At 37.6% G+C, this 14,270-nt stretch overlaps 1 protein-coding gene across 1 annotated transcript; it reads right to left on the bottom strand.

Moving 5' to 3' along the window:
* Positions 1-4,044: 4,044 nt before the first annotated feature.
* LOC145168937 (cytochrome P450 Tp9025-like) lies at positions 4,045-6,625 on the bottom strand. The gene is made up of 2 exons (XM_079087577.1): positions 5,737-6,625; positions 4,045-4,740 (listed from the first exon to the last, which is right to left on the bottom strand). The coding sequence occupies exons 1-2, from the start codon at positions 6,616-6,618 to the stop codon at positions 4,120-4,122; spliced, it is 1,503 nt and encodes a 500-aa protein (XP_078943703.1). The 5' UTR covers positions 6,619-6,625; the 3' UTR covers positions 4,045-4,119.
* Between the last annotated feature and the right edge of the window lie 7,645 nt (positions 6,626-14,270).

Raw genomic sequence — 14,270 nt, 5'->3', positions numbered from 1 at the left:
AGATGAAACTCTTCATTATAATTTTCCAATTCAATTACAGCTTCTTTGCTTTCTAACATACTCTCAGTCTCCTAGTCATTTAAAGATACAAAATCCTCCACCACAAGCTCAAGTTCGGGTGGTGTGGGTTTATGCACAATGTTATCACTACAAAGAAAACTTACCTCATTCCCTTGTGTAGTGTCTGAACTATTGTCTGAAGGTTGTTGATTTAATTGCTCCGCTATATGTTCTAATTGTTTTTCAATAGCCAAAATTGACTTGGAGTTGTCTTCTTCTTTGTTAAAGGTTTCATTCAACATATCCAACATTTGATCCAACTTCTTGCTGAATGAAGATTCGTCTGATTCTTGGTCCTCCGGAAAACAAGGTGATTCATGGTGTTGGTTTTGAGCTGAATCACCAGTCCACCAACAATTATCATCATATGGGTCATCATTACAGTATTAATATTGGCCTAGATTTCCATTCTCCCACCACATGTCTTGATTAATGTAATTATATTCCTCCATTCACGATCGAGTATCAGCAAAAATATATATGTTGTGCCTTGTTTGTAGACACCAGTGTACCTACAAAAAAAAAGAGTGAAGATTCTGAAATAAAAATAAAAATTACAAAAAAAAACTAAAATTTAATTACTACTTCGACACAATAATTTAAGCGCACAATCTCCCCGGCAACGGCGCCAAATTTTGATCAAGGTCGTTGTCTCAAAAACCACTAGATAGCTAGGGTAAGTAAGGGTCGAATCCACGAGAAGTTCGTGGTCAAACTATGTGTCAAAATAGTCAATGGAAAATATATTACTTGTAATTGTCACGAAAATGTTTAAACAAAGATTAACCAAAAATACTTCGAACCTTATTAACTAAAATGAAACTTTAAATGAGAAAACCAATGTACTCCCTGTTCAGTTGTCGGACAGACAGATTCACACACTTTCTTCCCTAAAATCCGAGTTCAATTACCTAAATGTAGTTGGGGTTTATTAACTTGTAACACATAGTTTTGGGCACACGATATGTTCATTCAACTAGTTGTCTTACTCCCTATGTCTAAATGGATTAGGAACTATTAGTGAACTAGCAATAAAGTGTCTTACAACTACCTATTATCGTATTAAGATTTAATATCATAAGTTGGAATAATATATGTTGATTCAATCACTTGTCTATTCCTAAACTAAGTAAACTTGGAACAAATGATGAATTGACAATAGACTATCTTAATTATGACATCAAACAAATTCATACAATCCAATTTCAATTATCACTACCAAAAATCATCACATGAAGCATAAAACAATTGAAATTAACTAGAATCAAGTAATAATCAAGTGTGTTCATCCAAAAGTCCTAAACATCCCCGGAAGTAACCCTAATGGTTTAGCTTTCCATACAATTCACAAAACAAACAACTTGAAGAAAAACAATAGAATTCATACTAAAATTCATAAAACAACTTGAAATTATAAAACTAATGAAGTCTAATGATCAACCAAGTATGAAACGATGAAACCTTGAGTAAGAAGTAACCAAATGTGGAACTTGATGAAGATCCATCGGTTGAATGACTTCAATTGTTGAATGATGATGAAGTTGGTGATTTGTAGTCTCGGATTCGAAAATTGATGATCAAAAATGCGTTTGGAGAAGGTTTGAATGTGTTTGGAACCCTCCAAAACTGTGGAAAATCGCAGGGGAGAAGTCCAATTTCGATTAGGGTTAAATCTCCTTTAAATAGGTGCTGGAAAACTGATTTTCGGAGTAGTTTTCCGCGTCGGCGTCCTAGGAGGCGTCTTAGACGTCTGGTGGGCGTCCTTCATCTTTTGTGCTCATTTTGGCGATGAAAACAATAGAACCAACAGAAATGCAAAACATGAAAGTTGTAGGAAATGTTGTCTAGTTTCTGAAACTTCTTTATTCATGTCAATCGGAGCTCCGGATCATGAGATATGATCAAAACATTGAAGAGTGGTCAAATTTCACAGCACCATTTTTCTTCATTCCTTTAGCAATTCGTCTCCCATGCTTGTTAGCTTCCTTTTGCTCATTTTTCTTGTGGGTTCCGCCCACTCTAGCACTAAGTAGTTGCCTGGACATAATGTTCAACATTGCATGAAAGTAGTGTCATTCTTGGACAATTATACATCAATTTAACATATTTAGTATAATTTATTGTGCTATAAATATAGATCGATCACTAATCCAACAAATATATACTTCATAGTTATAGTTTATATTCTCATTGTAGACAGTCAGTCTTGTCTTAGTATGTATTAATAGTATAACTTAGACTAGCTGATCTGTCAAAGCTAGCTTAGTTAGTTAGTTAATATGAAGGTATAATGATGGAACTTGGAAGTTCATATGTCGAAGACGGAATAACATCCCCTGATGACTGGAAGACCCTGACGACTTTATCATCACCAAAGACATGAAGACACCATCTACTGCAGATTGATGAGTGTTTCCAGACGTTGATGGTTATACACTGATGACACACTGATGGGATGATACACTGATGATACTTATTGATGGTCATTCACTATCTGTTGAAGCTGAAGCTGATCAACTTGGCCCTGACACTGATGACTGAAGCTGAAGCTAATCTCCCTGACGCTGAAGCTGATGCTCTGGTCAACTTCTGAAGTGTTGGTGCTGATATCCGAATCTTGAGAAGATCTAATTTGATACACTCCTTATATACCAGATTAGTTTATATGTAGATTAGATACAATCCCTTGATTGAAGGGATTCTCTAGAATAGATTAGTATATAATCAACATTAGGGTGAAACCCTAATGTTGAGAGTGTCTTTGTGACGGCTTTGTATCAATCGTCTTTGTGGCAACCCGTTTTCTTGGTGAAAACAACTCCTTTCTTGGTGAAAGAAAACTTTATGATACTTACGCGTTCTTCATTGTTCTTTATTGCTTTATATTCAATCTACGAATCTACAAAGGGTTTGGGACTTTCAGTAGTATTTGAGGGAACGCACTAAGCTTTGTGCTTACGTCTAAAAGTTAAATATTTTTTAGGTTATTCTTCTGACATGGGAAGGGCACGACATGATTGTACTACATTGCATCTATGTTGTTCGCTTGAGAAATGATTTTATGATACATTTTCACCGGGTTGTACGATGTTATATATTTAAAACTTTTACTGTTATGAAATAAAGGAATTGGATTCGTTACTGACGATTATAAAAAGGAAAATGTGACTTGAATTTTAGACGTTACGATAGCATGCATACGTCTATGTATTGTATTTTTGGTGAAATATATAGTATAATCGGGAACGCACTAAACTTTGTACTTACGTTGTAAAATTAAATATTTTTTAAGTTGTTGTTAAGAGAAAGGGAAAAACGCAACATGATTGTACTCGCATCTGGTGACTTCTGCTAAATTCTAAGTTGATGCAATATTTTCATGATGATGGAACCAATGGATGTTTATGTTCTTTTTATGAAAATGGTTTTCGGGTTGCCTACTTATATTTTAAAAAAGTAAAATGTGGTTGAAAATTTGGAATATTATAAATTCAGTAAATATATTCAAGTATTTTTTTCACAAGTTGGGGTAACTTATACTCAATTTGTGTCCTTTTAAACTTTGTTATTACTAACAACAAGAGTAAATTAGAAACGTGGTCCCTGATTAAAACTATATGTTGGATTCAGTTTTTGAAATCTTCCTGAAATTGTCGTTATTGTGCATATCAATGCGGATTTCGTCGATGAGACAACGAAATGCATGTATTAAAATATTTTATCAAACGTATGATTTGACTAAAGTATAAGGACTAAAACGAAGACGAAATGCAAACTTGACGATGAATTTAGGATAAGTTCAAGATTTGGACCAGATTTGTGATTTTAAGTAAGGATATGATCAAAATTTGTACGTAAACAATACATAAAAATTAACTTATCCTCTAGGACCTCTATCGATGTTGACGATAGTATAGAGTTTCAATGCATATTATTTGGCTATAATATATAAATCACAACTCCAATTATGAATACTGAAACTAGAAAACAATACATACTTGTTCATTTATTGCATCATAATGACCAAAAACCTTTTGTTTTTATTGTTCTCACCATGTTTTAATGAGAAAATGAAGAATACAGAGTAGGTGTTAGCATCAATGGAACTTTCTTTACTGCGGTAGCTCCATCATTCTCTGTTATGTCAACATCTTTAGGGCTTAATTCAAAAGGTAGTTTCCAATTGAAATAGTATAACATTTGAGCAAGAGCAGACTGAATAGAAGTTACACCAAAATTAATCCCAGGACACATTCTCCTCCCTGATCCAAATGGAACAAACTCAAAGTTTGTACCCATGAAATCAGTAGTGGACATTTCAAATCTTTCTGGTTTGAAACTTTCTGCATCATCCCAATATTCAGGATCAACTGCACATGCAAAAGCATTGACAATCACTTTCATCTTCACTGGTATATCATAACCTGCAATCTGACATTGTTCTCTACATTCCCTTGGGAGTAGTAGAGGGAGAGGAGGGTGAAGCCTTAAAGTTTCTTTGATAACAAATTTAAGGTAAACCAAATCTTGTAAGTCACTCTCAGTAATTTTCTTATTTCCCTTAAATGCTTCTCTTACTTCTCTTTGTGCCTTATCCATCACATTAGGGTTTTTCATCATTTCTGTCATTGCCCATTCAATTGTCATAGCACTCGTATCGGTGCCTCCAGTAAACATATTCTATATCATTAAGAAATAGTTAGAAAATCTTCTAATGCTCCAAAGTCCAAACATATATCATAATACAAGACTACTCCTAAAGTTTTCAAATAGTTTAATTAATTTCATGTTATTTGTGTTATTAATTTTTAAATTCACATCCCAACCCCCAAAAAGAGTTAAACCAAGGGAATCACAACCGGCCAAAGCACTCCTGAAGCATATTACTATATAAGAAGTAACCAAGATAATCGGTACCCTATTAGAGTCGGGGAAAAACTCACACTGTCATGATAAAACCTACTATCCATGTCAGTTTTTTATACCAAACCACAAAATGTCACTCCATAACCAACACCATAGGCATTAATTTTCAAAGTCAATTATTAAAAGAATTACAAGAAATCAGTCAACTATTCGTATACTCTTTTGCCATATTTATGCAGTTACAAAATGTATAGAATTATATTTACAAGAATATATGTATTAGTCACCAGTTGTGTGTTAAATTCATTTAAAATTTTGGAGAACATAGTTAAAAGACTCCACACTTTGAAGCGTGAGTGATGAATTTGCCAACCTCCAATGATTTCATGTTAAGTACACTAATTCAACAAATTAACTTATATGTAATTTTCTTTTATTATATCTGCACACTCATGATGAGAAATTGATGTATAAACTAAGTTCATAGAACACTTACAAGTAAGGAACATTTATTGTTTTTACACGTTTATATCCATGAACCATATTGACCAAATTATTTGTGTAATAATTTATGGTTTTCTAAATTATCGAATCTCAACAAATCAAAATATGATGTCTCAACTAAATTTTGGCGAGTAATTAACTTACTAAACAAGTAATGTTTTAGTATTTATACAATATTGTAGTTTTTGGTTATTTTTTTTATAATTTGTTAGAAACAGTAAACTATGAAAATCATGATTCAAAAACGAATTAAAAAGGGAGTATTTTTTTGCAATACGAAAATAAAAATAGAGTTTAGAAGCGTACCACAAAGACAGCCTTGATGTTGTCGTCTGTGATTGGGAACTGAAGGCCACCACTCTCTTTGATGGTGAAAAGAACATCAAGCAGATCGTCTTCCGAGGCACCGTTTCTTTGTCTTTTGGTTTTCCGTTCCTCAAAAATATCATCAAAAATCTTATCAAGACTTTTGTGAATCTTCGTCAACTTAGATTTCATCCCAGAAATGACCGAAAGGAACCCAAACTCAGGAAACAGATCTGCAACATAAAACCCACTCACCAATCTCCCCAAATCATCCACCATTTCGATCAATACATCTTGTTGTTTGCAGTTATCCCCAAACGACGATTTGCAAACAATGTTGTTGATCATTTCCGTTACCTTCTCACGTATGACTATTGGTTTTTCACAGCTCGATCGGAGGAACTCGATGAAATGGTCGACCTCTTGCTCACGGAAACCACTGAACGACCGGACTTTTTTGGCACTTAAAAGTTCCACAGTGATCATCTTCTTCATTTGTCGCCAGTAATCGCCGTAAGGGCCAAGAGCAACGTCGGAGCTTCCATACAACACAATATCAGCGAGGAGAGTGTAGGGGCGGCTGGCGAGGGCGAGATCGTTGGTTTTGAAGACTTCTTTGGCTAACAGAGGAGACGAGATGACAATGGTAGAGATCTGGCCGAGTTGCATGTGCATGATGGGACCATATTTCTTGGCTAACTCACGGAACGCATGGTGCGGCAGTGCTCCAGCTATCTGATGGATGTTTCCAATAATGGGTAGCTTTGGTGGACCTGGTGGGAGATTTAGAGATTTCGAAGCATTGGGTTTTCTGTTAAGGATGAAGTAGAAGGAAAGAATGAGGGCGGAGACGAGGAGGAGGAAGGTGACTCCGGCATCCATTGTTGTGGAGAAGATGATGGGTGAGCTCCTTCTATTTATGGAAGCTAATTGGAATGGAATCAAGTTGACTTAATTGTTGCTCATTCTATTTTCACATGCAAATTTACCATAACAGTCAGTGCTCACGACTCACCAGTATATTTTATTCCAGCTGCTCCTCGTTCCCAAGTAGTTGGTAGTAATTAATCTAGTATAGCAATTGTATAGTCTAGCAATTGTATAAACAATTTTAGTATAGCAATTGTATAAACACATACAAATATATCAAAATATCTCTTTGATTGATTTGGCAATATAACTCAAAACCAAACTTGTTTACACTGTGTTTGTGTTGTACTGCATATTTCATAACTCGATATATATATATATATATATATATATATATATATATATATATATATATATATATATATATATATATATATATATATATATATATATATATATATATATATGCTAGAGTAAGCTTTATAATATAAAATAGAAAAAGATACCCAACATCTTGATGGTATTCCTTTTGCTTTTCCTGGAAATATGGTGAGTGGAAGACAAGGAGGGAATTAAGGAATTGAGATTCCAACAATCACCCCCGAATCTCTAAGTCCTTCTAGAGATTCCCGATCACCGCCAATCTTTAAGTCCTTTTAAAGATGTCTTCAATCCCGATCAAGTCCCGCATTGTCTTGAACTTGGTTCGAGCCAATGGTTTTGTGAGAATGTCTGCCTTTTGTTCTTCACCTGGAATGTACTTCACCTCCACTTGTTCCTTTTCAACACACTTACGAATGAAGTGAAACCTCATGTGAATGTGTTTGCTTCTTCCGTGAAAAACAGGATCCTTCGTGAGTTCGATAGCTGACTTGTTATCAACTCTTAGGACCACCTTCTCTTGTCCTTTGTTCATGATTTCGCCTAGCAAATCTTGAAGCCATATTGCTTGACATGCAGCCGCAGTTGCAGCCATGAACTCCGCCTCGCAAGACGATAAAGCAACAGTATCTTGCTTTTGAGAACACCATGTTATTGGAGACAACCCATAGTAGAAAATATGACCAGTTGTGCTTCTTCCGTCATCTGGATCAACATTATGACTACTATCACTGTAACCAATTATTCGATTTTGTCCCATCCTCTCGTACTTGATTCTGTATCCCGTTGTTCCTCGTAAATACCTTAGGATGTGTTTGATTGCAACACCATGTGATTCTCTTGGATCTTGCATGTATCGACTAACAACTCCAACCGCATATGCCATATCGGGTCTTGTCTGCAAGAGATATCTAAGGCATCCTACCAACTTTCGGTATTGTGTCGGGTCGATTTCGGGTTCATCTTCGGCCTTCGACATTTTGGTTCCTGGATCGATGGGAATGTGGGTAGGATTGCAATCATGTAAACCGGCTTCCTTCAGAATGCGTTGTGCATACGCTTCTTGGTTTATTGTAATCCTCGATTCATCCTGTTTGACTTCAATGCCCAGGTAGTAAGTTAATCTTCCAAGATCAGACATCTCGAAGTTCTTGGACATTTCAAATTTGAACCTTTTGATCATGCTCAAATTTGTACCTGTGACAAACAAATCATCAACATAGATTGCTAAAATTAGCAAGTTGGATCCTTCGTTCTTCCAGTACACCGATGGTTCTTTCATGCACTTGTGAAATTTCATTCCTTTCAAAATCCCATCAAGTTTTGTATTCCATGCTCTCGGTGCTTGTCTAAGACCATATAGTGCTTTTGAAAGACGGTACACCTTGTGCTCGTCGCCTTTCCTTATGTAGCCTTCCGGTTGATACACATAGACGGTTTCTCTCAACTCTCCATGTAAGAAAGCCGTCTTGACATCCAAGTGGTGAAGCTCCCATCCATTGGTAGCGGCTAAGGCAATGAGAAACCGTATGGTTTCGATGCGAGCTACCGGAGCAAATACTTCTTGAAAGTCAATACCAGGTTGTTGTACGTACCCTTTAGCAACCAATCTTGCCTTGTGTTTGTTTATGGTGCCATCTGCATTTTTCTTCAGCTTGAACACCCATTTGAGTCCAATGGGCTTCACCCCCATAGGCTTGTTTACGAGAGACCAAGTATTGTTCTTGTTGATCGAATTGATCTCTGTATTCATGGCTTTGACCCACTCTGGTTCTTTCTTCGCCTCTTCAACCGATACCAGCTCGTCATTGGTTGCTAGGAGAAGTTCTTCAATGTCATCAACATAAAGTACATAATCTCGTAAATGAATTGGAAGCACCTTTGGTCTTGTGGGCCTTTGGTTTTGAACATTGTTTACGTTGTTGTTGACCGGACTTGGTTGCTCATTTTCTTGTACCTCCACTCCGTCTTCAATCTCGTGATCCGATTCGTTTGGTTCGTTGTTTACATCGTTTCCTTGGTTGTTGTTTGCCTCATCTTCCGGTAAAGCCCATCATACTATGAATGATCCTGGTTCTTCATTGTCAAGTGTAGCTTCGTTAACCCAATTCCATCCTTTGGTTTCATTAAAAATAACGTCTCGACTTACGATTATTTTTTGTGTAACCGGGTTAAACAACCGATAGGCTTTTGTACCCGGTTCAGAACCAAGATGAACCAATGGTCTTGATCTTGCATCCAATTTTTTCACGTTTACCGGTTCAACTTTTTCATACGCTAAACACCCAAAGATGCGTATGTTCTCCAAATTAGGTTTTCTTTTATACAACTTCTCGTACGGAGTTGTATCACCAAGTACTCTTGTGTAAACACGGTTGATCAGGTTTGTGGAATGTTTTACCGCTTCTCCCCATAGGTAGTTTGGAACATGCATCGCCTTCATGATACTTCGTGTCATGTCCATAAGTGTTCTGTTTCTTCGTTCCACAATACCGTTTTGTTGTGGTGAATATGGGGCGGTAAGATGGCGTTTGATTCCATTTATATCACAAAAGGAATTAAACTCGAGCGAAGTAAACTCACCTCCTCGATCACTTCGAAACACCTTTAAAGACTTTCCGAGCTCATTCTCCGCCAAAGCTTTAAATTTTTTGAAGTGTAAAAAGACCTCATTTTTCTCTTTTAAGAGAAAAATCCACATATACCGTGAAAAATCGTCAATTAGTGTGAAAATGTATCGATTTTGACCCTTCGTTGACGGTGTTATCGGACCACATAAATCACCGTGAACTAGCTCCAATGGTCGTGTTGCTTTGTACGTCGTCATTAATGGAAATGACTTTCTTGTTTGCTTGCCCACCAAGCAAGATTCACACAATTGATTCTCACTGTCAAAATAGGGTAACCCTTTGACTAGACCTTTCTTGGACATCTTTTTCATTGACTCGAAATTGATGTGTCCAAGTCTTGCATGCCAGCGCCACGTGTCTTCACTTAGTCTTGAACGAAGGCAAATAGGTACTCCAATGGGCAACTGTATTTTATAAAGGCGGTTTGGAGTTCTTTGTACCTTCATTAATAAGCAGTTGTCGGCATCATGCATTGTCAAATAGTTGTCTTTCATCCGAATATCGCACCCGGCTTCGGTTGCTTGTCCGAGACTGAAAATATTATTTTTCAAATCCGGAATGAAATAAATCTCCGTTATCAATCGTTGTTGCCCCGATTTTCCTTGGAAAACAATTGAGCCTTTCCCTTTTATTTCGACACACGAATTATCACCGAATTTGACCTTTCCGGTTATTCCTTCGTCGAGTTCGGAGAAAAATGAACGATTTCTCGTCATGTGATTACTTGCCCCGTTGTCCAAATACCACACATCGTTTTATTGTGAGTTGTATCGAGACGGTATCACCTTCTCTTCATTCAAAAATACGGACTCGTGTAGAAATACTGTTTCATCGGCATCGTCTTGTTCAGTAAAATTACTTTCTTGGAATTTTTGGGTTCGGTCCGGACATTTTGATGCGTAATGGCCCGATTTATCGCATCTGTAACAAATAATTTTTGACAGATCTTTTTTCGGGTTACGGTTCGAGTCCGAATTAGAATTGGGCCGGTTATTGGGCTTATTATTGTTTTGGGCCGAATTGGGTCGGGTTGATTTTGACCCGGATCCATTCGAAGACCCGGCTCCACCGGATCCACCTGACCCGGTTCGATTAAAACCCCCCTGAACCCCCTTTTCTTCCCTTATTCGACTCCTTCTTCCCCGATGATCCTCCAGAACCGCCACCACCTTCGTTTCTCCATCCGCCACCACCACTCGTTCAAGCCATCAACACCTGTTGTTGCCCGTCTCCGCCCTCATCTCCTCTGATTCTTTCTTCGTATGCTTTCAGACGCCCTACGATGTCGTCGAAAGGTACCGTCTTTAAATCTAGCACTTGCTCGAGGGAGGCGACGATATGAAGAAACTTTCTTGGTACGGTTTTTAGCAGCTTTTTCACCATCTTCGTTTCTTCGATGGTTTCTCCCAGTGACGCCGATTGGGAGGCGATTCCGGACAGTTTCCCGGCGAAGGAGTCGATTGATTCTTTCTCTGACATCATCAATTTGTCGAATTCGGAGTTTAGGGTTTGAATTCGGGCTTCTTTTACCCGATCGGCGCCTACATGTCGAGTTTTGATTGCATCCTAGAGAGCTTTAGCAGATTCGACATCACCCAATTGCATGATCGATGATTCCGGTATTGCTTGGTACAACAATCCGATTGCCAGGTAATTTTTATCATCATTACTATCTGTTCCTGGATCAATCGATGTCCAAACCTTGTGTATACCCAGGACGATCTTCATGCGTAGAGCCCAGACAGTGTAATTTGTCTGGGTTAACATCGGGCAGGCCACCGATGTGGTTCCGACTTCCTTGATTCTCGTCGGAGGAGCAGCAGCACCCCCACTTCGATCATCTTCAACATCAGACATTTTAAACATATAAGCTTCCTTGATTTCTCAGTTCCCCTTGACTGATTTCAAGGCTCTGATAGCAATTCTAGTATAGCAATTGTATAGTATAGCAATTGTATAAACAATTCTAGTATAGCAATTGTATAAACACAGACAAATATATCAAAATATCTCTTTGCTTGATTTGGAAATATAACTCAAAACCAAACTTGTTTACACTGTGTTTGTGTTGTACTGCATATTTCATAACTCGATATATGCTATATATATATATATATATATATATATATATATATATATATATATATATATATATATATATATATATATATATGCTAGAGTAAGCTTTATAATATAAAATAGAAAAAGATACCCGACATCTTGATGGTATTCCTTTTGCTTTTCCTGGAAATATGGTGAGTGGAAGACAAGGAGGGAATTAAGGAATTGAGATTCCAACAATTAATACAGTCATGAAAGGTGTGTAAGCGTTGATTCACACGAAAGTGTATTTTCTCAATCAATCTTGCTTTTACCAAATCTTCATTTAAATCCCACCAATTCACGTAAAATCGTGATCCTTGTTTTCTACTGGGTGTTGGATTCATTTAAAGGCTATACGGCTACCTTTTTTAGTTTCTTTTTACGTCAAGATTTTGTGGAATGGTAGAAACGGGTTTCACAAGTAATCGACAGGAGCAAGATTGCGATTGTGGATAAAGCGATTAACGTGAAACATCACAAATGTCTGCGATAGGTTAGGGCTGCAACCTGTTGATTTCTTGCAGGGGCAGCAAATACCTTTTTTACCACAATAAGAAACATGGGACAGGAAAGAAGTCTGCACAGGGGACAACAAAACGGATAAAAGACAGGAAGGGCAAAACTGGAATAAAGAGCCTTCTGAGAAAGCTGCACAGCACAGAGGACAAGTGAAGGCACAGAGGACAAGTGAAGGCACGGAGGATATTTGAGGCAAAGTACTTTTATTCACTGATTAAAATGAGAAAACAAACTGGATACTTCACAACGTACATATGCCTTGCTATTTAATCTAGGAACTTAGCACAAAAATAGGAACTAACTGGCTACATGCTAAAGTCTAGGAATCATCTTCACACGTGGTATTGAGTTATTCAACTTCTAATTAAACTAATCAAACATGCATGATAAATAAACTTAGATGAATTTCTGAATTATTTTCAACATTTTCCCCTCTTAATTCAGAAATTCATACCTTCTTCACTCCAATCAGACTTTTCATCTCTTCATGCTTGATTCTTCCAAGTGACTTTGTAAGAATGTTTGCCTTTTGCTCTTTGCTCCCCACATGTGTTACTGTGATCTTCCCTTCTTCAACACATTCTCTGATGAAGTGAAACCTTATGTCTATATGTTTGCTACGTCCATGAAAAACTAGGTTCTTCATGAGCTCTAGAGCTGACTTATTATCCACATACATTACAACTGGAGGAACATTTTGACATGTTATTTCTGACAGCAGTCTACGTAGCCAAATGCCTTGACAGGCTGTCATTGTTGCTGCCATGAACTCAGCTTCACACGAGGATAAAGCTACACATCTCTGTTTCTGTGATGACCATGATACTAGATTTCCATTCACATAAAACATCATTCCTCCTGTGCTTCTTCTGTCATTAACATCTTTGCCATGATCACTATCAGAGTAACCTGTAAGTGTGATCTGTTGTTCCCCTCTTGTGCACTTCAAACCATGGTCTATTGTTCCCTTGATGTACCTGAGGATTGCTTTGACAGCTTGGAGATGATTTATGGTTGGCTTCTCCATAAACCTGCTTACAACTCCAACAGCAAATGATATGTCTGGGCGTGTGTGACACAGATACCTGAGCCCTCCTACAATACTTCTGTATTCGGTAGGATTAACCAACTCTCCTTCATCTTTCTTGAGTTGTAGCTTGTGATCCATTGGGCTTTTGGTTGGATTGCACTCATTCATCCTAGTTTTGGCAAGAAGAGTTCTGGCATAGGCTTCTTGCTTCAGTGTGATCCCATCTTCTTGTTGATTGACTTCAATTCCCAGATAATATGTCAAAGGACCTAAATCACTCATCTCAAATTTCAAACTCATATCTTCTTTGAAACTCTGAACTTCTTTGGAGCAGCTACCAGTCACCAGCAAATCGTCTACGTACACACCAATGATCAGTAGGCTTCCATTGTTCTTCTTAGTGTATACAGAGTACTCGTGTGCACATTTTATGAACCCCAAACTTTTCAAGTATCGATCCAAGCAAGCATTCCACGCCCTTGGTGCCTGCTTGAGACCATATAGAGCCTTGTTTAATTTGTACACTTTTTGAGGATTTTCGTTCTTCTGATAGCCTTCAGGTTGTGTGACATATACTTCCTCTTCCAACTCGCCATTGAGGAAGGCTGATTTCACATCTAGATGGTGCACACGCCAATTATAAGTACCTGCTAGAGCTAGGATTAAACGTACCGTTTCAATTCTGGCTACCGGCGCGAAGACTTCCTCGTAATCGATGCCATGTTTCTGAACATACCCTTTTGCCACGAGTCTCGCCTTGTGTTTTACAATCTTTCCATTTGGATCACGCTTTAGCTTGAATACCCATTTCAACTCTATCGGCTTTCGATTCTTTGGAAGATCTACTAATCTCCAGGTGTCGTTTTTCTCAATTGAGGCCAATTCGACCTCCATTGCCTTTTTCCATTCTTTCTTCTGACTTGCTTCAGCGTAGGTTGAGGGTTCTTCATTGCTACAGAGCATTAACAGTTCTTCAGGTGGTAATTTGATTTCTTCGGTGT

This window comes from Lactuca virosa, chromosome 4 (genome assembly GCF_052849685.1).
Source record: "Lactuca virosa cultivar CGN04683 chromosome 4, Lactuca_virosa_CGN04683_v6, whole genome shotgun sequence".
In the NCBI taxonomy this organism is placed as follows: Eukaryota; Viridiplantae; Streptophyta; class Magnoliopsida; order Asterales; family Asteraceae; genus Lactuca; species Lactuca virosa.
The sequence above is the reverse complement of the archived record's forward strand: the minus strand, read 5'-3'. Positions and strand labels throughout refer to the sequence as shown.